Source organism: Ambystoma mexicanum, chromosome 3q (assembly GCF_040938575.1).
Source record: "Ambystoma mexicanum isolate Mex_15411 chromosome 3q, UKY_AmexF1_1, whole genome shotgun sequence".
In the NCBI taxonomy this organism is placed as follows: Eukaryota; Metazoa; Chordata; class Amphibia; order Caudata; family Ambystomatidae; genus Ambystoma; species Ambystoma mexicanum.
The window spans coordinates 766,316,399-766,341,268 of NC_090926.1; the positions used below are offsets into that span (position 1 = coordinate 766,316,399).

At 49.9% G+C, this 24,870-nt stretch overlaps 1 protein-coding gene across 3 annotated transcripts in view; it reads right to left on the reverse strand.

The window, feature by feature from the left end:
* LLGL2 (LLGL scribble cell polarity complex component 2) overlaps positions 1-24,870 on the reverse strand; it is a 908,486-nt gene that overhangs the window by 592,441 nt on the left and 291,175 nt on the right. For all 3 annotated transcript variants that reach the window (XM_069654770.1, XM_069654772.1, XM_069654771.1), the window contains exons 7-8: positions 11,402-11,564; positions 10,881-11,013 (exon numbers count right to left, since the gene is read on the reverse strand). In XM_069654770.1, coding sequence (XP_069510871.1) covers positions 10,881-11,013; positions 11,402-11,564 — 296 coding nt within the window. The remainder of the gene's footprint in view (positions 1-10,880; positions 11,014-11,401; positions 11,565-24,870) is intronic.

Consider the following 24,870-nt stretch of genomic DNA (forward strand, 5'->3'; position numbering starts at 1 on the left):
TCCGCCTGCCGGTCCACCCTATTGGAAAATAAAGATGCAGTTCTGTGATTGGTGGCTATGGAGTGCTGATTCAGGAACAGGCAGGGGAGGCGGGCATCTTGGAGTCGCCTGGGGCACAATAGCACCATAGTGCCTTGCAGATTAAAGGAACAAGTTACTTACCTGTAACTGTTGTTCTCCAGCATGGGTCTGGCATGGATTCACATGCTCATGAATATTCCCCGTCGCCAGGCCGGGAAACCTCGGTAAAGAAAAAATCAGTATCAGTTTCTTTTCTGATCTGTCTTTCTCAGTAGTAACCAATCACTGGTCTCTGGGTCATACTGCCCCCATCCAATGACTGCCCTCTCCCTAAGCCCCGCCTCTGGCAGCCATCTTCAGATTTGGTAGCACGCAAAGTGGCATTATGACCAAGTGAAGAGCCGTAGAGGGGTAGGAGGGAGGGTTTGCATGTGAATCCATGCCAGACCCATGCTGGAGAACAACAGTTACAGGTAAGTCTCTTGTTCCTTCTCCAGCATGGGGTCTGGCATGGATTCACATGCTCATGAATATAAGAATACATAGCAGTACAAACATGCACAACCAACGGGAGGTGGAAAAAAGGCTCAATATTAAGCATTACATCAAAACTCAACATTAAGCAGTTCTTACCTCCTCACCAGGCTCACCTTAGGCGAACAGGTTGCGCAGCACCGCTTGGCCGACCCTGGACTCCTCCCTGTAATCCCGGTCGACGCAGTAGAATCTCGTGAAGGTGTGCGTTGACCTCCACGTAGCAGCCCTGCAGATGTCCAGCAGGGGCACACCAGACAAGAACGCCGTGGTAGCAGCGATAGCTCTGGTCGAATGGGCTCTCAGACGGCCAGGCAACGGTCGGTTAGCCAACCGATGACAGTGCGTGATGCAGCCGGAGAGTCATCTGGAAATGTAAGCCTTCGAGAGAGCTTTCCCTTGGTTCACAGGTCCAAAGTTCACAAAAAGCTGTGATGTCTTACGAAAAATCTTTGTGCAGTCCACGTAGAACTTCAGCGCTCTAGCCACATCCAGCGAGTGCAAAGTCCTCTCGGCCGGTGACGAAGGCGACGGGAAGAAAACAGGTAACAGCAAGGGCTCGTTGAGGTGGAAGTCCGAAGGCACCTTGGGCATAAAAGAGGGGTGCATCCTCAGCACCACCCTCGTGTCGTGAAAAGTCAAGTATGGAGGCTTGCAGGATAGGGCCTCGATCTCTCCCACTCGACGTGCGGAGGTGATGGCCACAAGAAACGCAGTCTTCCACGACAGGAATTTCAAAGGTGCCGAATGCAGGGGCTCGAATGGCGCCCCCATGAGCCTGGTCAGCACCACGTTGAGTTCCCACGCCGGGGCAGGGGCCTTCACCGGCGGAAACGATCGGAACAGTCCCTTTATAAATTCCTTCACCAGGCGATGGGACAACAAGGATGCCCTTCCTGTGGTTCTGGTGTATCGGGAGATCGCAGCCAGATGTATCTTGATGGAGGCGCAAGCCAGTCCAGCCTTGGCCAGCGACAGTAGGTACGGCAGCACTTGAGGGGCCGTAATCCGTAGAGGGTTAATCTTCTGTGCACGGCACCAGACAGAGAACCTCTTCCACTTATGTCCGTAGCACTTGAGAGTTGAGGACACCCTGGCTTTTGCAAGGACCGCTCTGCAGTCAGCCGGGATATCGTACCCTCCAAACTCTAGTGCTGCAGGAGCCAGGCCTGCAGGTCAGCGAAACCGGGTCGTGATGAAGTATGGCGCCTCCTTCTCTGGAGAGAAGATCCGCGTCCGTCGGCAGCTTGACTGGTGGGGACGCTGACAAGTCCAGAAGGTCCGGGAACCAGATCTGCCTCGGCCACGCCGGTGCGACTAGGATCATCCTGCACCGAGACCTCTTGAGCTGGTTGACAAGTCGGAGCAGCAACAGCAACGGAGGGAACGCATTTAGGAACAGGCCGTCCCAGGGGAACGAGAATGCATCGCCCATGCTCCTCGGCTGGGGAAACCTGCTGGCGAACCTCTGGCACTGGAGTTCGTCGCTGTCGCGAACAGGTCGATCTGCGTTTTTCCCCATCGTCGGAAGAGTCGATCCACTTGATCCTGAAGTAGTTCCCACTCGTGGCACGAGCGCAGCTCCCTGCTGAGTGAGTCGGCGATGGTGTTCTTTATCCCTGCCAGATGAAAGGGCACCAGAAACATCCCTTGTGGGACGGCCCAATGCCACAGATCCTAGGCTTCCTTGGAGAGGGCTGGGGATCTGGTTCCTCCCTGCTTCCGGATGTAGAACATCGTGGTGGTGTTGTTGGTGAAGATTTTCAGCACCTTGCTCTTGAGGGACGGGAGAAAGGACCTGAGGGCCCAGAACACTGCACGGAGCTCCAGGATGTTGATGTGGGGCGTCTTCTCCCCCGGGAGCCAAAGGCCTCTCGCGTGAAGTTCTCCGGTGTGTGCTCCCCACTCTTCCAGGGAGGCATCCGTCGTCACCGTTATCTGGTGGGATGGGGTCTGAAAGTCTGTGCCCGCCATCAGATGAGCGCGGATCGCTCGTTGGAAGGTCTCGTCGAGCAGGATCCTGTCCTCGAAGCTGCTCGTCGCTTGGACCCAATGGGAGTCTAGAAACTCTTGCAGAAGGCGCATCCGAAGCCTGCACAGGCGCACGAGATATATGCAGGAGGACATCATCCTGAGGAGAGACTTGATGGACCTCACCCTGGCCACGTCCGTGGCCAGCAGACGCTGCACCTTGCCCAGGATGGCCTTCGTCCTTTCTTCCGACGGTGAGGCCAGACACGCCACTGTGTCGAGCTTGGCTCCCAGAAACAGTGCGACTTGCGACGGGACCAGGTGGGATTTGGGAAAGTTGATGGAGAATCCCAGGTTCGTGAGCAGCTGGACGGTCTTTGCTGTGTGATCCACGGTGAGCTCCCTTGTCCTTGCTCGGATGAGTCAGTCGTCCAGGTAGGGGTAGACGTGGATCCCCTGCAGGCGCAGCCACGCCACCACCGGTGCAAGGCACTTGGTGAACACCCTGGGTGCTGACTTAATTCCGAACAGGAGGGCCTTGAACTGGTAGTGCCGTCCTTGGACCACGAACCTGAGGAACTTTCGGTGTTCTTTCAGAATGGGGATGTGGAAGTACGCATCCTACAAATCCAACGACGACAGGAAATCGCCCTCCTCCAGCTGTCCCAGCACGTGCTGGAGGGTGACCATCCAGAACTTCTGTGCCTTGATGTACTTGTTCAGTCGTCGCAGGTCCAGGATGGGGCGCCATCCGCCTGTCTTTTTTTTCACTAGGAAGTACCTTGAGTATACTCTGGAGCCCCAGAGCCTCTTCGGGACGAGCTCGATGGCACCTTTTTTGAGCAACGCCCTTACCTCCAATAGCAGTTGAGGGACGTGATTTTCCTTTCTGACCACGGGTGGAATGCGGGGACACTTTTTTAGAAATTCGAGGGCGTGCCCCTGGGCCAGGGCGTCCAGCACCCAACGGTTGGTGGAGAAGGACTCCCACACGCTGACGAACTTCGCCAGCCGGCCTCCCACGGGGTGCTTCGGTGGAGGCCCGACACCACTGTCGGTTCAATCTTGCTTGGCGGATGCCTTGCCGCCTTGCCCTCCATGGCGACGACGGCAGGGCCCACCCGACTTGCCTCGTCCTCTATAGGCTTCCTGTGACGAGGAGCGGGCCGCTTGGCGGTACGTAGAGGAGCCACCGCCGAATCCCTTGGAGGCACCCTGCTTGCCTCCGGTGCTCCGAAAGGACGGCCTTCGTTGCCGGAGAACGCCTAGGGCCCTAGCTGTCTCCGTGTCCGCCTTGATGGCTTGGAGGGACTCATCCACCGTGTTCCCAAACAGGTTGTTCCCGTCGAACGGCTGTCCAACACCTTGGCTTGTACATCCTGGCGGAAATCCGTCGCCTTGAGCCAACCTCGTCGTGTAAGGCAAACGCCGTTGCCTAGCTGGCAGAAACCAGTGTCGGCAATGTCCGTTGCCACCGTAATGGCGTGGTCCGACGCCACTTAGCCTTCTTGCAAGATCTCCAGGGCCTCGGCCCTCTTGTCATCCGGTAGGAAGTCCAACAGGGGGCGATCTTGTACCATAACTCCCTGTCGTAGCGGGCCACGATCGTGAGGGCGTGGGCCGCCTTAATCGTTGTTGCAGCCGACGAGATAACCCCGTCGTCCCACTGCGTCCAGTTTCTTCCCTTCGCCATCAGGCGGGGAAGTGGACGTTGAGGCCGATGCCCCCCCCCGCTTTCTTCTTGGCCGCCGCTGAGACGACCGAGTCAGGGTTCGGTTGTGCCCTAAGGCACAAAGGGGCCGCGTCAGGGACCCGGTACTACTTCTTGTTCTTCTCGTACCGATTCCTCTTGGCAGGTGTTGTAGACGGGTACTTGAGAAGGGTGAGACCCTGGTCCCAGATGTCATCCAGCAGAGGCACGGCGAGGACTGCTTTCCTCTTGGACCTTGTGCTGTTGGTAAAGGAAACCTTCCTTCTTCTCCTCGGGGCAGAGCTGAAAAAACTTAGATGCCCTGGCCATCATTGCATGGAAAGATCCGATCTCGTCGGACGGGAAGGCCCGGGCTGGCGATGGGAGCTCCGTCCCGTCGTCGGTACCCGTCGTGGCCGTGTCCGTGTCATCCCCAGGGACGGGGGACATGGGTAAGGACCAAGCAGGCCGCGAGGGCTGAGAAGGCGGGGCTGGATGGATCCGTCTTCTCTTGTTCGGGGGGGCTTCCCACCGGGCCCGGCTCTGGTTCCTCCGTCGAGCCCGGTTCTGGGTTCTCCATCGGTGGTAAGGGCAATCTCGTCCTTATCTCCGAACAGAAGGATTGTATTGCCAACAAAATGGCCGCCGAGTTATCCTGCGGCTCCGGAAGCGACGGGTGACTAGGACCCTCGCCGGTGCCACTGTCGCCCTCGTCGTCACCCTTGTCGGGATCCCTCCCGTGGGGACGGGCCTCTTCGACGCCCTCATCGAGGCCCTCTAAGACTTCTACCAGCTCCTCCTCGGATGCTATGTCTGTGTCCACAATAGCCGCCACCACCCCCCCCTCTTTTTCCACCGGGGTCTTCACGGGGGTCTTCTTGATGAGGCTTCCCTGCGCGGAGGCAGTTAGACTCTGGGCCCCGAGGTCGCCTCCACTGGCGTTGCCTCCACAGGCTGCACCAGGGCCGCCGCGACTCCCTCGATAGAGGCCTTGGCCGGGTGAGTCAAAGCCTTAACCGCCTTAGGTGTGTTTTAGGCCTCCACCTTGGGGGGAGGGTCACCGCCTCGCTCCCCCTCAGCCGAATCCTTCGAGATCGACCGGGGCCTCTCCAGAAGCTTACCCGGGTTCTCGGATTTCCTCTTCCCCGAACCAGAGCGTTGGCTCGTGGTTGAAGGCGCCGGGGAAGGCGCGCCCTGCCTGGCAGCCGAAGAGCCTGACCGTTCGGCGCTCCCGGTGCCCACGGACTCGAGATGCTTTGCCTTCTGTTGGGCCCCCGTCGCGGGGCGCCCTCACAGGACTTAGAAGACCGCTCGGACTTCTTCTTCTCACCTGACAGACTCCTTCCTTCCAGCCAGTTGGAGAGACGAAGGTGTCGGTCCCGGATGGCCGTTCCAACATGTTCCTGCAAAACGCGCAGTCCTTCTCCACGTGCATTTTGTCCTCATGAAGGCAGTAGAGACATTTCGAATGCTCGTCCTCCTTGAACACATTCTGTAGCTGGCATCCAGGGCAAACCCTGAACAGCTTTCCGGGCGTCGTGCTTCTTTTCTCCTGGGCCATGTTCGGGTAGGCCGCAGAAACTTATGGAATCCCCCAAGAAGCGTAACTCGACGAAATCTTCACCCTTGAGGGGCTTAAAAAAAAATTTGACGCGGATAACCATCAATCGGATGTAGAGACGGTGGAGCTCGAGGCTCTATTTGACCGAAAAATGAGAAATTCTCTTTGAAAAAGTGTGAAAATGCAGCAAAAGCTCGAGAGCTAAACACGAGGACAACACTTGAGCGTGCAGTAAAAATCCAAAGATGGCTGCCAGAGGCGGGGCTTAGGGAGAGGGCAGTCATTGGCTGGGGGGAAGTATGACCCAGAGACCATTGATTGGTTACTACTGAGAAAGACAGAAACGAAACTGATACTGATTTTTTCTTTACCGAGGATTCCCGGCCTGACAACGGGGAATATTCATGAGCATGTGAATCCATGCCAGACCCTCATGCTGGAGAAAGGCAATAGTACACACAAAGTGATTTGGATGCGGCAGTGATATTGCAGCCACGTTCCGTAGCAGCAAAGGATTGCTATATAGTGGCAAATGCACACGTGAAGACTTCGAGGCTGATCACGGGTTAAACGGGCCCGATGGGTTTACCTTTATGCTGGATAGCGTTGTGGGCGATCGAAGTGCGCTGCTCCTGCGTATTTATCATTGATTTGAACACTGCTTCTTTTGACTTTGGAGCCTAACAAACTCCATAGGCATCATCTTTTTACATTGTGTCACATAGCACCTACAGTGCAGTAACACAAGGACGTCTTCCAGATTTCCCAAAGGTTTAAATACCTCCTCTTGGTTAAACTACTGTTTCCAAGAGCAGGAAGTGAAATTGACTTTACTTAAATTTTGTAACTTTCTAGACCCAGCACACACTCTTACAATAAGGTGCTGGAGGGGTTACGTAGTATCCCGCTTGTGTAGGTACTCATAACATTTTTATGTTACCCTTTCGATAATGAATGGCTGGTGGCAGTGGTCGACTTTTTACTACCATTGAATGTTTCTAACGCGGGCTGCAATTGCAGCTGCAGTGAAGCACCCATGGCTGCCCATTCTGTCAAAAAGACCCCGGTCTTCTTTTTTCACAATTTCTTGTTGGAAAGGTCCTTCTTGAGATTTACTCTGCGCGCCAAACCAAGTTTGGTCCCTTTGTTCGTTTTGTCTTTGGCGGGTTTCACTGCTGAAGCCCACTTCTGGCTCCAGCGTGTCTGCAGAGCAGGAAGTGAGGGAGGTGCCTCTTGGTTACAGGAACGCACCCAAAGGTGATTGGCTGGCTGGCTGTACTTAGAGGACAGCCACCCTGCTGCGTTAGTGACAGCTAGGCTGCGAATGAATGGGAGAAACCTTCATAAAAGGCGAGGTCTTTTGCTTGGAAGGCAGAGTCGACCACTGGATGAAGGAATCCGAATAAGAACTTGGAAGAGATGCTTGCTGCAACTCCTGGACTGTTGGTTTGTCTGGTGAAGCCCTGCTGCATTGCTGGAGCTCCGAATTCGCCTCGATGTGAGAAGCCATGCAGAGGACGACTTCTCCTCTTGTGTTGGTTGGACCAATCAACCCCAAAGCAAACTCGTGTGGACATCCTCTCGAAGCTGGCTGTACTTCCATTGCTGCTGCAGGAACCGATTGCCAGGGAAAGGAACACCAGGATCGAGTGCATCGTTTTAAGGTCGGACCCGAGCTCTAGGAAGATCCTCCGGACTCCCATGCAGCATGACTGACCAAGCCTGAGCCACCTCAACAGAGTGCTGGACCCCAGATGCGAGGAAAGTCCATAAGGTATCAAAGAACCGTAGTGGTGCTATTCATGAGAGCCACGAGGAGTTAGTGCTGCTGATCTGAAGTTTGCCCATTGCTGCCGCTGACATTTAATTCGTAGTGCAGGAGTCCCCAGACGTCCTCCATCTTGTCCCCGTGACTGAGGCCCAGGAACAACAGGATCTGCAGACCTACAACTAGAACAGAAGCCAGCTGGAACCAATTTCTTCAAACCAAGGGTACCGTAAAACTAAGAGGTTGCTTACCTCTTGTTGTGTAGCTTTGCTAGCTCTATGTTGACACTCGTCTTGGTTGTTTTTGCAGAGTTGCTTGCAGCTTTGCCCCTCACAAGCCTCTCCGCTTGTGGCCCTACAGTGATTTCATTTTCTCCAAAGATTACTAAAACATAGTGCAAGACTTTTGTACCTACCTGCAAGAAGTGTTTCAGCTCACCTAGACTTTGGCGGTCTTGGCTCCCTTAAAGACTCTTCTTACCTCTGACTTTGTGCTTTAACTATCCCTCAATAAAAGTCACACATTAGATAACTTGTGTAGCTGGGAAAGGGTTAATTTACTTTGCATTGGAGGGTTCAAAAAAGTACTTACCTGCAAAAGAATATTTGTTAACCATTGTTTTATTCCCTCCTCTTTTCCTTTTGACACTAATCTCAGTATTGCTCTAAATGTACCAGTGATATATCAATGTCCACAGTTTCCAAGTTATTGAAGTCACCTCAGGGTGTAGGAAGTGTGTGTGCCATCCCAAATGGATTTCTACTGATTTAATGAGAATGTGTATTTTTGAAGTATATTAATGTGTTACTGTTAGGGAGAATGTTCATAAATGTGCTAATTCCCTCTACCGTAGAGCCCTGCAGCTATTTTGCTAAACTTTTGAACTTTTTAATTCTGTTTGTTTTCTGTGTTTATTTCTTTTGGTTATGGAGTTTTAGACAACTCCATCATCTTTTCATGTGTGTCACACAGCACCATCAGTGCAGTGACACAAGGGAAACCTTTTAGGTTGTCCCAAGGTTTAAATACCTTCTCTGGGATAAACTACTGTTTCCCAGAGAATGTAAGATTAAATTGACTTTACTAGTATTTTTAAATTCCTAGACCCAGCACACACTATCTTACAATAGAGTGCTGGAAGGGTTACTTAGTATCCCCTATGTCTAGAAACCCATGTAGCAGTCAAATGCTACCCTTTCCTATCGAAATGGCTGGTGACTGTGGTTTTACAACGAACTACCATAATTTTTTCCGACCGCAAACACCGGTAGCTAAAAATCGCGGGAGCCATGTTTTTCAAGATGGAGCCTAAGCCCCCTTTGTTTAAACAGGTCCCAGTCTTCTTTTTTCGCCATTTCTTTTTTGGAAAGGTCTTTCTAGAGTTTGTCTCTGCACGCCAAACTAGGTTTGGTCCCTTTGTTTCTATGCCTTTGGCAGGCTTCAGGTCTGAAGACCGCCTCTAGGGCCCGAGTGTCTGGGGTGGGCAGGAAGTGAGGGAGGTGCCTGAAACTCCCTGTGCTTAGTCTCCTAGGAGACCCAAATGCACTCTGGTGTGATTGGCTGGCTGACCGTCTGGCAAGGACAACCACCCTGCTGGGTGAGTGGCAACTAGGCTGGAATGAATAGGAGGAAACTGGATAAAAGGCGAGTCTCTTAGCTTGGAAGGCAGAGTCGACCACTGGAACAAAAGAACCGAAGACGAGCTGGAAGAGGACGTTTCTGCAACTACTGGACAGTTGGTTTGCCCGGTGGAGCCCTTCTGCAGGTCTGAATCGCCAAGTTCACCTCGACAGAGGAGCCCTTCAAGGACGACTTCTTCCTTTGAGTTGGTAGGACCAATCAACTTGTAATCCACCTGGACACCATTCTCTGAGCTGGTTGCATTTTCCTCAGAGTGCTGCAGGAAACTCAATAACCAGGGAGAAGGACACCAGCTGCTGTGCGTTAAGACAGCTACCGGAATCGAAGATTTACCAGTTTGCCAGATTTGTGACCAGTCCCCGTGCAGTGCAGGAGTCCCCCGACGGCCTCCCTCTTGTCCCCACGACTGAGGCTCAGGAACAGCGAGATCTGCAGGAACTGCCAGAAACAGAAGTCTTCAGCTGCATCTTTTTCTTCAATATAAGGTACTGTGAAAACCCGAGCGAGAAAACGTACCTTTCACTGCAAAAGTGTGTGAAACATTGGCAACTTGCAGGCCTAGTCAGCTTGTGACCCGACATATGAACCTTTCTTCCATTAACTACTTCTGAGAACCGTGGCAAAGACTTCTACGTTTAAATACCAGAACCGTTTCTACCTGTACAAGACACTAGTCCATTGACTTTGGCCTACTTATTGCATTGAATCAACTCCTCTGGTGAACTCAAACTATTTGCACTGTTTAAGGGTAACTGTAATATTCATTTTATTAACTTATGCCTTTTTGCTCCTACTTCAAATGCTCTGAATGCCATTTTGCTCCTCCATTATTGATTGCCTCCTTTTAGTGAATGTTTTCTAACTGACTCTGTAATAAATTAAGAAGTGTTTTATCAAGAAACCTTGAGTATGAGTGTCTATCTGAATATTTGTTATTGTAGACCTCTGTGTAACACCATTACAAGCTCACATTCCCTCTTGAGATGAGGCTGGCTGCTCAGCTCGCTACCAAAAACTGTGTGGTACCAAAGGTTGGTTTTGATTACACCTTTAGTCCCAGTTGTGTGTAGTGGTCCCAAAGGGTACTGCATAAAAACTTTGCCTAATAGTTACATATTTTGCTCCCTTCTAAAGAATGCTTATTCAACTGACTGTTAAATTAATACATCATTGTTTAAATCAAGAAACCTTGAGTGTGTTTATTTAGATACTTGTCACTGTGAATCTGTGTTACACCCCTACAGCTCACATTGTCCGATCTTGAGATAAGCCTTGCTGCTCAGTCACTCTACCAACTTGTGTAGTACATGCTTATACCAAAGGTTGGGTTAACTATTGCTAAGTGGACAAGGCTGGTGCAGTATCCCACAAAGGACTGCATACAATCTTGCCTAACAGGACTGATAGCTGCTTTAAGGAAAGATAATTGCTGCTCGAGATGGCGGTTGCCCAAAATCTGGATCCATATCAAAGGAGCTAACAGATCATAAAGAAATGAGTGCACGTTATTAGGCAGATTTACAGTCTACATGGTAAAGATGGCAACAGATGCTGGAGTTCGTTATAAGGTAACATGCCCTTGCATATGCCTGTGCCCCAGGCTAATCACAAGATCTGAAATCTCACATCTCAGTAATTTGAAAAAGATCACGCATCACTTTCCCCATCATCTTGTTGTTTACTCAGACACTGACCGTAAGGCACTTTGTTTTCGAGTGGTTCAGACTGCACAGCATCACCAGATAACGACCACTGGCTGTAACTCCCATCATTATGACAGCTAATGACCTGCCGGCCATCCCGCTGCCAGAAAACGTTCTCCAGTTGCTACAAAGAAAAGAATGTGTTCCATGTCAGACACAAATCTGCAGATTCTAAAATTATTTTAAATAAAACACAAAACAGTGCAACCCCACCACCCCAATAAAAAGCGACGACACAGAATAGGCACATTATACATCACAATCAAGAACCTCACATAGGAGCCAGTTTGCCTTGCCACATTTGAGATAATGGTACAGACTATGTCCTCCTATCCAACGATAATTCCATCCCTCTCCCACAACTGAAGATCTTACAGAATATGTATTCTCTCAAAGATGGAAGGGTAATTCCTGCGCCACTCACATAGAAAGTTATCCTTGGCTGTTCTCCCACACAAAGACAATGATTATTTAGGTTCCAATATGAACTTTGCAGTAAAATTGTTAATTACCTGAACACCCAGAAACTGCTGCAAGATGCGACGGCTGGAGAGGTCCCAGACTACCATCAGGCCGCGGCCGTATCCAATTAGGATCTGATTAGAATTTCTCGGGTGCTCCTGAAGGCATTCCACAGATTCAAGCGAGCGCCTGTTGCAGTAATCGTCTGGTAATCTGAGAGAGAGGATAGTGAAATGTATACAATTGAAGAACCAGAGAAAAGTAAGAGGAATGTTAATGACCTGTAATACCATTTCTCTATGATGGGCGTCTTCTGTAAAATCATGAACACTAAATATCTCCCATGTGTGCAATATCTCAGCACATAAAACCACTAATAAAGACCTGTCTGGCTAACTGGTTGAGACGGTTTCATTTTTTTTAAAAAAAGCCACTAAACTCCAAAAAGCACATTGCAGCCGTTTAAAAATGCTGCTTTCCCTATTTGCTGCAGGGAAAAAGAAAAAGTCAGTTTTGTTATCTTTAACAAGTCTGCCTACCACTTGGAGCCATCTAGGCTTCTCAAATATCCCTTGATACTTCAACAGGCAGTTGCGAAGATAGGAAGTGTTTGAATTTAATGAAGACACCCATGGTGGAGAACTAGGCTTAAAAGTAAGTAACTTTTCCTTCACAAGCTTGGGAGATCAATAAAAATGTATGAATGGGAAAATGAGAACTCCACCCCTTGTAGGCAGACCAGGGCAAAAGAAAAATAATAAGAACGTGGTTCTTCATAGACATTTCGGAACTTACTTGGACAGCTGAAAGCATGAAAATCCAGCAAGTACACAGAAGTTATAATTGATTTCTGTGCAGCAGGTCTGCAGATTATGGAAATTAGTAAATTGTTCAGAGTGGCAGTAGGAGCCCAACCTCCCATGATATGGGACCTAGGCTTTGCAGATTTCTGGTAACGCAGCAAACTATCCACCTGGAAAAGGACGGTTAATCCCTGTATCGTATTCACTCTTCTAGCGTGTGCACCATCCACTAGAAAGGCTGCCTTACAAGGCAAGTCCTTAAGGTTGCATTGGTGCACATGCTCAAACAAGGAAAGCATTCATTTTGCTGAAATAACATTTAGCTCTAATGAATGGGAAGGTCTAGTTTATTTTTATTTGCACTTGGTATAGAACCTGTGGCATGTCTGCTTCGAGAACAAAACAGTGCCATAGGTATACTGGCAGGTACAGAGCGCCACCTAATATTGTTATAAGAAGATGATGTGCTGCTATACTTGCGGGGCCCGAATATATTCCTTCCCCGTGCGCTTGAAATCTTCGGAAATGTTGGGGGGCTCTCAGGAGTCTGCATCAACTGGGATAAATCATGTATATTCCCCCTTGGGTATGAAACACGACACCGCCATTAACGGGACTAGGACGAACACTGACATGATCACTCCAAATATTTGGGTCTAGACAAACCACACAACACGTATGTTAATTTGCATTTATTTCATTTTATACCGTGCTTTTGCGGGATCCAGTGATAATGTTGCCATGAAAATGGCCACGATGTGGCAACATTTCCCTAGAAATGCACCCTCTAGACATTCAAACACTTTCCTCAAATATTCTAGGATTGGAGGTAATATATAATCATAACCCTCCTAGAATATTTGGGGAAAGAATTTTAGGGCTCAGGGAAAAAAAGGTCACCTACCTGTGACTTTTTCATAGCTACATTATCACATGGCACTGCTTTAACCAAAGCACTTTAAAGAAAAAAGTAGACTGGTACAAAAAATGTAAATGCAAAGTTGGCAGTACAAATAAATTATGGAGGCGACAGAAGAGATATGTAGAGGAAGAGCAGAGAGGGGGAGCATTCCAGTGAAGTGTGGCAAGGAGGGAGAAGGAGTTAAAAAAGAGAGGAAGCACAGGGGGGCTTGGGAGGAGATAATAGGTAGACTGAGAACAAAGAGCACGAGAGGGTGAGTAGAAGGAGACCAAGGATGCACGATAAGGGGGGGCGGACACATACAATGTGTTAATAATAAGTTAAAAAACGCATACAAAGCACTACAGAAAGATCAATCCAGGAAATTCTGAAAAAATATTGCCCCCATCGCTGATGGGAAAGGTAACCATAACAAAATTGCTGATATTACCTAGCTTCCTTTTTCAATTTGCCAACATACCATACCTAATCGCAAATAGCTACTTCAAGGAACTAGATTGATGATCTGGGCCAACAGCAGACGCAAAATAGCCTTACCGACATTATGCAGCACTGCAGCTGAAGGGGGCCTGCCTCCCCGCCTTTGAAAAATACTACATAGCCTTACAGCTACAAGATGTAGCAAGATGGCTCTCTTGATAAAGAGATGTCGGAAACTAGATTGCCTGGACGCACAATTGCGCCATACACAATGAAGGACACTTTCTGGGCAACCCGAGATAACAGAAATACCCCAATGCTGGCATCATATATACACAAGAAAACAAAGCTGGGGACACCCTATTCCCCAAATCTACAATAAGAAGCTGGACCCAAAATGTCACAACATTAATACACCAAATATAGATAAATCACAAACCGCAGGGGATGGCTGTGCGAGGTGACTGATGAATTGCAGGATTCCGTCACCTCCGCCACAGGGGGAGCATTTCGGTGTGAGACTAGGGAGGCAAGCCCGCTCCGCAATACCTTCCCTAGGGGTAGAGGCAACCGGGACCTCACTGGGAGAGACGCCCCCCATACTCCTCTTTGGGGACAAGCCCTCCCATTCTTAGTAGGAACTCCCTAAGCAATATATCACTAACCCATCTTCAAAAACACCCAGTTAAGAAAGATAAGAAGAACAAACCAGTATCTGCTATTGTCTTACCAACACTTTATTTAGACCTGTGAAGGAAAACGTATATGGTACTGAGACAAGAAAACCCTTGGAAGAATAGACAGAGTATGAATCAAACAGAGAAGCAAGGCTTTGACATTACGCCAGGGGAAGTACCACGCCAGCGTCAGAAAAAGTAGAGGCAAAACCATTGCGAGAGAGAGAGGGAAATATATATATAGAGAGAGAGAGAAAGAGAAAGAGAGAGAGAACCAGCGAATTCCAAATCTGCTGGCAGAGTTACGCTGAAGGAAACTAGGACGCGCGGCATACGATACTAGAGAGAAGCCTGATTGCAGCTTCCGATCTGTGGCGTTGGAAAGGAGAGGAGGCGAAAAACCGAGGTGGACACAAGGCATCTTGAGCATAAGTGAGAGATCAGTGGTGGCATGACCGCAAGCAAGTCCTGGTGGACCAGGAGGAACGCGAACAACGCCGATACCACTTCCATTGAGGTATCGCAGATCAAACCAACCTAAGAAAGAACAGAGAAACTGTATATGACACTACAGAAGAAACAAGAAGCCAACCTGTCAAGCGAAGGATGGGGACCCAGCCCACAAGGAACCCCAGTGACATTATTTCAAAACAATCCAGGTAACGGGTAAAGCGGTAGACCCAGGAGGGGGACCGAAGACCATTACTGGAACACTCATACTCGTCCCAGTCGACATATAGTATTAAGAGTGAATGAAGTACAAGAGAATCAATATTGGAACCCACAAACTCGTCTCAGTCAAAATGAAGAGTGGACATTGAATAAAGGGAAAATCTTAAATCTGAATGAAGAGAAAGGAATAAACTTGTCCCACGAAAGCAGAGGCACACACAACTAGAATACAACAAGAAGAGAACAAGGAGGAAAGAAAGAGTAACTGAGTGAAAGAGACAGTTAAAACCTTGAAAAACCCAGTATCAGAACTGTGTGATTTGATAAAGTGTTTACCAAGAACTACCCAAGGACACTTTATTGAACTGAACTTGGTGAAGAAACACCTCACAGGAGAAGGGAGTAATTTTCTTGTGCTTATGTTCTAATAGTAGAAGAAATGACTGGTGCAATCCAGTAGTATAGTGCTCTGAGGCAGAGGATCAGTAGCATTCACTTCTTAAGTGGAAAGCCGTAATTTCGGGTATACATAGGCAGTCCCCTAACCTATTACGTAAGTAGTTTTATTAATATGTATTCCAGAAACATAAGCGCTACTCCAATACAGTCCAGCAAATATGGTTTCATCCAAAACAATGTCAAATTATTGCCTGAATCTCACCATGTATTATTACAGTAGCACCACGTATTGTTTTAGTACATGAAAAACATATGTATGATCAATTGCATTAACAGCATCAAAAATAAGGAACAAGTTACTTACCTGTAACTGTTGTTCTCCAGCATGGGTCTGGCATGGATTCACATGCTCATGAATATTCCCCGTCGTCAGGCTGGGAATCCTCGGTAAAGAAAAAACCAGTATCAGTTTAGTTTCTGATCTGTCTTTCGTAGTAGTAACCAATCACTGATCTCTGCGTCATACTGACCACAGCCAATGACTGCCCTCTACCTAAGCCCCGCCTCTGGCAGCCATCTTCAGATTTGGTAGCATGTGAAGTGGCAGTATGACCAAGTGAAGAGCCGCAGAGGGGTAGAGGGAGGGTTCGCATGTGAATCCATGCCAGACCCATGCTGGAGAACAACAGTTACAGGTAAGTAACTTGTTCCTTCTCCAGCATGGGGTCTGGCATGGATTCACATGCTCATGAATCAAGAATACATAGCAGTACACACATGCACAACCAGAGGAGGTGGCAAAGGCTCAACATTAAGCATTACATGAAACTCAACAATAAGCAAATCTTACCTCCTCACCAGGCTCACCTTAGGCGAACAGGTTGCGCAGCACTGCTTGGCCGACCCTGGACTCCTCCCTGGAATCCCGATCGACGCAGTAGAATTTCGTGAAGGTGTGCGTCGACCTCCACGTAGCAGCCCTGCAGATGTCCAGCAAGGGCACACCAGATAGGAACGCCGTGGTAGCTGCGATCACTCTGGTGGAATGGGCTCTCGGACGGCCAGGCAGCGGTCGGTTTGCCAACCGATGACAGTACATGATACAGCCGGAAAGCCATCTGGAAATGGAAGCCTTCGAGAGAGCCTTCCCCTGATTGACAGGTCCAAAATTCCAAAGAGTTGTGACGTCTTCCGAAAACACTTCGTGCGGTCCACGTAGAACTTCAGCGCTCTAGCCACATCCAGCGAGTGCAAAGTCCTTTCAGCCGGCGACGAAGGCGACGGGAAGAAAACAGGCAACACCAAGGGTTCGTTGAGGTGGAAGTCCGACGGCACCTTGGGCATGAAGGAGGGGTGCGTCCTGAGCACTACCCTCATGTCGTGAAAAGTCAAGTACGGGGCCTTGCAGGAAAGGGCCTGGATCTCTCACACTCGTCGTGCGGAGGTGATGGCCACAAGAAACGCTGTTTTCCACGACAAGAACTTCAACAGAGCCGAGTGCAGAGGCTCGAACGGAGGTCCCATGAGCTTGGTCAGCACCACGTTGAGCTCCCACGCCGGGGCCAGAGCCTTCACCGGCGGGAACGATCTTAACAGTCCCTTCATGAACTCTTTCACCAGACGATGAGACCACAAAGACGTCCGCCCCGTGGTTCTGGTGTATCGGGAGATCGCAGCAAGATGAATCTTGATGGACGCGTGCGCCACTCCAGCTTTGGCCAGCGTCAGTAGGTACGGCAGTACTTGGGGAGCCGTAATCCGTAGAGGGTTAATCTTCTGTGCGTGGCACCAGACAGAGAACCTCTTCCATTTGTGTCCGTAGCATTTAAGAGTTGAGGACGCCCTGGCCTTTGCAAGAACCTCTCTGCAGTCGGCCGGTATGTCGTATCCTCCAAACTCTAACGCTGCAGGAGCCAGGCCTGCAAGTTCAGCGACTTCGGGTCGTGATGGAGGATGGCGCCTCCTTCCCTGGAGAGAAGATCCGCGTCCACTGGCAGCTTGATTGACGGGGACGCTGACAAGTCCAGAAGGTCCGGGAACCATATCTGCCTCGGCCACGCAGGTGCGACGAGGATCATCCTGCACCGTGACCTCTTGAGCTGGTTGATGAGCCGGATCAGCAATGGCAATGGAGGGAACGCGTATAGAAACAGGCCCTCCCAGGGGAACGAGAAAGCATCGCCCATGCTCCTCGGCTGGGGAAACCTGCTGGCGAACCTCCGGAACTTGGAGTTTGTCGCCGTCGCGAACAGATCGATCTGGGGTGTGCCCCACCGTCGGAAGAGGCGGTCCACTAGATCCTGTCGTAGTTCCCACTCGTGGCAGGAGCGCAGCTCCTTGCTGAGTGAGTCGGCGATGGTGTTTTTTATCCCTGTCAGATGAAACTGCACCAGAAACATCCCTTGGGCGACGGCCCAATGCCACAGATCCTGCGCCTCCCTGGACAGGGCTGGGGACCTGGTTCCGCCCTGTTTCCTGATGTAGAACATGGTGGTGGTGTTGTCGGTGAAGATCCTCACTACCTTGCCCTTGAGGGACGGAAGGAAGGACCTGAGGGCCCAAAACACTGCACGGAGCTCCAGGACGTTGATATTGAGGGACTTCTCCGTCGGGAGCCAAAGGCCTCTCGCGTGCAGATTTTCGGTGTGCGCTCCCCACCCTTCCAGGGAGGCATCCGTGGTCACTGTCTCCTGGTGGCCGGGGGTCTGGAAGTCCATGCCCGCCGTCAGATGCGCGTGGGTGCCCCACCACCGGATCGCTCGTCGGAAACTCTCGTCGAGTGTGATCCTCTCCTCGAAGCTGCCCGTCGTCTGGATCCAGCGTGCGTCCAGGAACTCCTGCAACGGGCGCATCCGGAGCCTGCACAGGGGGATGAGGTAAATGCATGAAGACATCATTCTGAGGAGGGACTTGATGGACCTCACTCTGGCCGCGTCCGCAACCAGCATCCGCTGCACCTTGCCCAAAATGGCCCTCATCCTTTCCTCCGACGGAGAGGCCAGGAGCGACACTGTCGAGCTTCGCCCCCAGAAACAGTGCGTCTTGCGCGGGCACCAGGTGGGACTTGGCGTAGTTTATGGAGAATCCCAGGTCCGTGAGAAGTTGGACGGTCCTTGCCGTGTGATCCACGGCGAGCGCCTTCGTCTTTGCTCGGATGAGCCAGTCGTCCAGGTAGGGGTAGACGTGGATCCCCTCTCGGCGCAGCTGCGCCGCCACCGGTGCGAGGCACTTGGTGAACACCCTGGGTGCCGACCTCAGTCCGAAGGGAAGGGCTCTGAACTGATAGTGACGCCCTTGGACCACGAACCTGAGAAACTTTCGGTGTCCCTTTAGAATGGGAATATGGAAGTAGGCATCCTCCAAATCCGACGACGACAGGAAATCGCCCTCCTCCAGCTGACCCAGGACGTGTTGGAGGGTGACCATCCGGAACTTCTGTGCCTTGATGAATTTGTTCAGTCGTCGTAGGTCCAGGATGGGACGCCATCCTCCCGTCTTCTTCTTCACGAGGAAGTATCTTGAGTAAACTCCAAAGCCCCGAACCCTCTTTGGGACGAGCTCGATGGCGCCCTTCTTGAGCATCGCCTTTACCTCCAAGAGAAGTTGAGGGACGTGATGTTCTTTCCTGGCCACAGGTGGGACGCGCGGGCACCTCTTTAGAAACTCGAGCGCGTGACCCTGGGCTAGGGCGTCCAGCACCCAACGGTCGGTGGAGATGGACTCCCACACGCTGACGAAGCTCGCCAGCCGGCCTCCCACCGGGGTGCTTCGGTGGGGGCCGGACCCCACGGCCGGTTCAGTCCTGCTTCGATGAGGCTTTGCCGCCTTGACCTCCTTGGCGACGACGGCGGGGTCCGCCTGACTTGCCTCGTCCCCTGTAAGCTTCCTGCGACGACGAACGGGCCGCTTGACGGTAGGTGGAAAATCCGCCGCCGGAACCTTTGGAGGCACCCTGTTTGCCGCTGCCGCTCCGAAAGGGCGGCCGCCGTTGCTGGAGAACCCCAAGAGCCCGGGCCGTCTCCGTGTCTGCCTTGATGGCTTGAAGGGAATCGTCCACTGTTTTCCCAAACAGGTTGTTTCCGTCGAACGGCATGTCCAAGACCCTGGTCTGCACGTCCTGACGGACGTCAGTAGCCTTGAGCCATCCACGCCGCCTAAGGCACACGCCGTTGCCCAACTGGCGAAAACCAGTGTCAGCGATGTCCGTCGCAATCGTAATGGCGTGGTCCGACGCCACCTCTCCTTCCTGCAAGATCTCTAGGGCATCCGCCCTCTTGTCGTCCGGTAGGAAGTCCAGCAGGGGGGCCAGTTTGTACCACAACTCCCTGTCATAGCGGGCTACGATAGCCAAGGCGTTGGCCGCCTTAATCGTCGTCGCTGCAGACGAGATGACCCTGCGTCCCATCGTATCCAATTTCTTTCCCTCGCCGTCCGGCGGGGAGGTCGACGTAGAGGCCGCGCCCCCCCCCCGCTTTCTTCCTGGCCGCCGCGGAGACGACCGAGTCCGGGGTCGGCTGTGCCCGAAGGCACAAGGGGGCCGCGTCCGGGACCCGGTACTTCTTCTCGTACCGATCCCTTCTAGCCGGCGTCGTGGATGGGTTCTTGAGGAGGGCGAGGCCCTCATCCCAAATATCGTCCAGTAGAGGTACGGAGAGGACCGTCTTCCTCTTGGCCTCGCGCCGTTGATAAAGGAAACCTTCCTTCTTTTTCTCTTCCGGGCAGAGCTGGAAAAGCTCGGATGCCCTGGCGATCATGGAGTGAAACGATCCAATCTCGTCGGGCGGGGAAGTCCGGGTGGGAGGTGACGACGGCAGATCCTCGTCGTAAACCTCATCGTCCGTACCCTTCGCGGCTGTGTCAGTCCCCGTATCATCCCCATGAGTCGTGGACGGGGAGGAGGGCTGAACAGGGCGCGATGGCTGAAAAGGAGGTGGAGGATGAATCCTTCTTCTCTTAGGGGGAGGGCTCCCAGAAGGGCCTGGCTCCGGGTCCCCCGTCGGCAGCGGCTCCTCCGCTGGTGGTAACGGCAGTCTCGTCCTTATCTCCGAGCATAAGGACTGTATAGCCAACAAAATGGCCGCCGAGTTGTCTTGCGGCACTGGTTGAGGGGAGTCCGACGGGCGGTCAGGGACCCCGTCGGCACCCTCGACGTTATCGTCGTCTCCTACGTCGGGATCCCTCCCGACGTGCTGGTCTTCTTCCACGCAAACGCCGTGGCTTAAGACTTCGATCAGCTCTTCCTCAGAGGTTGAGGCCGAATCCACGACGACCTCCTGCCCCCCCTTTTTCTTCTCCATCGGAGGTTTCACGGGGGTCCTGTCGATGGGCATAAAAGAGGACTCCCTCTGCGGTGGCAGGGAGACTGAGCCCCGAGGTCGCTACCACTGGTGTAGCCTCCACAGGCTGAGCCAGGGCCGCCGCGACCGTCTCGAAAGAGGCCTTGGCCGGATGGATTAAGGCTTTCACCATCTTAGGTGCGCTCACCGCCTTCTCCTTGGGCGGAGGGTCACTGCCTCGCTCTCCCTCCGATGGGGCCTTCGAGCTCGACCGGGGCCTCTCCAGGAGCTTCGCCGGGTGCTCAGCCTTCCTCTTACCCGAACCAGAGCGTTGGCTCGTGGTTGATGGTGCCGGGGAGGATGCGCCCTGCCTGGCGCCCGTAGAGCCCGACCGTTCGGCGCTCCCGGTGCCAGCGGACTTGCGGTGCTTGGCCTTGTGTTGGACCCCCGTCGCCGGGGCGTCCTCAAAGGTCTTAGAAGACCGCTCGGATTTCTTCTTCTTCTTCTCGCCTGACGGGCTCTTCCCTTCCAGCCAGTTTGCGAGACGTTGATGGCGGTCCTTCATGGTCCGCTCCGACATATTGCCGCAAAACGCACAGTCCTTCTCCACGTGCGTCTTGTCCTCATGTAGGCAGTAAAGACAAAAGGAGTGTTCGTCCTCCTTAAAGACATTCTGAAGCTGGCATCCATGGCAGACCCTGAACAGCTTTCCGGGCGTCGAGCTTCCCTTCTCCTGGGCCATGTCCGAGATGGGCCTGAGAAACTTCTGGAGTCCTCCAAAAGCGTGGCTCAACGAAATCTTCACCCTTGAGGGGCGTAGACGAATCCGACACGGGTCCCCGTTGATCGGATGAAGAAACGGTGGAGCTTGAGGCTCTTTTGACCGAAAAATCAAAGTTTTTGAGAAAAAAAAACGTGAAAAAATAGCACTAACGCTCGAGAGCAATAGCACGAGGATCCCAACACTTGAACGTGCGGTAAAAATCTGAAGATGGCTGCCAGAGGCGGGGCTTAGGTAGAGGGCAGTCATTGGCTGTGGTCAGTATGACGCAGAGATCAGTGATTGGTTACTACTACGAAAGACAGATCAGAAACGAAACTGATACTGGTTTTTTCTTTACCGAGGATTCCCAGCCTGACGACGGGGAATATTCATGAGCATGTGAATCCATGCCAGACCCCATGCTGGAGAAAGGAGTTTGCTCTAGCAAACACGTTTTTCGACCGCATTGGTCGTTATCAAAGCAATTAGTTGGCATATAATGTGAGTTAACAAAACAGTCCTCTAATTGAGGAATTCAACAGATCATATTGTCAATATAAATTTGGATTCAATGGGTTACAAAATATGTATTGAATAGCAAGAAAAAGGGAGGGCTGGGGATGACAAAAAGAAAAAAACAGATAAAACAAATTAGCATTGGCATAATATCACATCCTTAAATATTGGTGTTCCAAACACCAGAAAGCAAACTGTAATAGTGGTAATAGTGCTATAATTCCATTGGTGATCAAGCCAGCAGCGAAAAACCCGTACTCATTTTAATAGTGAAGCCAAAAGTGTGGCAGTAGTGTCCTAATAGGTCTATCCAGTGACATAATCGTGTTGCTCCCAGTGTGGTCCATATCTCTAAGAATTACATATGCAAACAGCCCTTGTATGGCAAAAACTGGATCAGGGATGTGCATACTGTTTGGTTATTCACACTTACCAAGCTAGATTTAGCCAAAATGTACTGGTAAGTTGAATTTGTCTGGGCAATCATTCAGATCAGTAAGTATCTAAAGGATAAGCAGTATGATTTCTTGAGGCTCATGCTGTATTATTTAAGAACCTGGTGAAGATTAATATATGTCACTTCACTCATCAATCTTGATTATGGCTTGTTGAGCATTGTTTAATAGTGCCACTCTCGCCTTTATAGTGTGTCAATAGCTATTAGCCATATCATCCTGTAGAGAAGTATAATTAAATGTAATAGATTGTATTGACTTGTTCACCCTTCTACTATCATGCATGATCACCCAGTGAAAATTGAGGTGGGGTAAAATATAAGAGGAATTATATGACTCGCCAGTCCATATATGCTTAATGCTAGAAGTAATTAGTGATCATCTCTCAATGAAAGATCAATGAAAATTAGCCATTCATTCCTGAAGATAAAAACATTGAATGGGCATTCCATGGTATTAAGTATAGGCACTGAATAGCAGTATTGTATTCACGTGTGTAGTACCAGTTATATAAATTATATAGTTGTACACTTACCACTACAAATTAGTTTAAAGGATGTCCTGTTTGGACCATCCTAGACGCAATCAGTGTCCCATGTGCACCTACTCTGCGGGCACCCTTTTGAATTTCATATGTTTACATTCTAATGACGTCAGACGTACGTCAAGAGTGACGTCACTTCCTGCGCGATGTAAACAATGGATCAGTCCGTTCTAATCGCGGTCAAATCCATTGCTTTGTTTGGTATCCAACTTCTCCATGAATAAAAAGCCATACCCCCATGGACAGAGGGTGAATTATTATACCACTTAATGGTTGTAGTTTATCCTGGCACATATTTGGCAATGACAAAAAATATATTTAATATAGGTGACAGATTATCCTCATGTATCAAAATAGGCAATGTGAATACTAAGTCTGCAAAAGTTCAAAATGTGACATAAATGGCAAGAATTACAAAAATTATACAAATATTTTTAACAGGTGGGTTTCGTTGCTCGAGAAACTCACCAGTGTAACATTGCATTTGAGTGTCTGAGCAAGAATCAATTAGTCCCTCAAAACTCTTTAGTATGAATCCAAGTTTAAAATATAAATACAGTCAAAAACCTCTATTGTTCTTGCACACGGCCCCATAGGCCAACAGTTCCCATACATATTCAGTTTACTAATCTCCATTGACATTATACAAGTCCCTATTATCGAGCATTTCATAGTATGCTTCAGATGCCGCTCCATTATATGATTATCAGCAACAAATATAGCAATATCCCAGACAGTAATAACTTATCTATACAGTTATAAAACATTGCAGATTAGTCACATTTCTAATAATAGATGGGACCAAAAGAATGAACAAAGGGAAAGGCACAAAAGACATGTCGATTAATTGCTCCAAACTGATCATAATCATGTCCTTCATCTCTAACATTGAGATGACATATCAAGTCCATTATAAAAGGAGCACACTCATCTCATGTTCCTTATTAAGTCAGATGTAAATGCTCTGTAATTTACAAATTAGTCTGGATTCCAGTTTCCGTAGCAGTAATCTTTGTTCTCCACGTCTTCTCCCACATTTAGCCATTTGAAGTACAATAAACCTCATCAGAATGAATGATCTAGCTATAGAACGGTTTCTCGGCCTTGGGGTGATGCAGCAGTACTGATGAAACAGCCAAGCTTGGCACCAATAATTAATAATGTAGGGCAAACCCAATTGTTCTAATTCGCAAATGCCTAATAAGGGGAGAAAAAGAGGTTTCCTGCCTAATCTCTGTACATACCTTGCATAACAACAAAGTGTGTAATGTCCTCTTCTGTGTAGCAACAGTATGGACAGGTAGACCTTTAGAGGGGAGCGTGAAATCTCCAGATGTATACTTGACTAATCAGCAATGACCTACAGCGCCATCATAACACTGAAATGTATTATTGATATCAGCAAGCATTCCCAAACCGACCCAGACTCAACTCTGTACTTGTATCCTATCCCTTGCATGACCCCTAGACTAAGATAATTTTTGGGTGGCTTTAAGTGGAGGCAGACATTGTTCCCTTTTTCTCGCATTTGTTTTTCTGTTCTTATAAATGAATGTTCTGCAACGATGTTATGAGCATTCAAACCACTGATGCCAGCCAACCTACTAATGCCGGCTAACAAAATGTAATGCATGAAACATAATTATGACACAGAAAATTGTAGTTTTCATTCTATGTTAACACAAATAGTCATTAAAAAAAATAAATGAATGAGAAGGTCGTCTCGCAGGTAGAAAATCTTGAACTCTGAAAAATCTTTGATCACTGTGTCAAGTTCATTAATGTTAAAGATAATACATTTCCCTTAATAAAAGGTGCATTTTGCCTGGCTTTCATCGTAATCATTTTAAAATGTCCCGAAACAAAGTCCTTCTCAAGGACAACAGTCTATTTGTGCAGCCATGTTAAACAAATGACCCATAAAGTGCATTCTAATATTCAGCGAGAAGACGATAGGTCAACGTGCTGTATGTATTATGCAGATTGAGTTACAGATTATATCTTAATTTCCCTCCCCCTACTTAAGGTGTGCAGGGGGTTTGAAATCCTTAATACTGCTAGTAGTGATCATA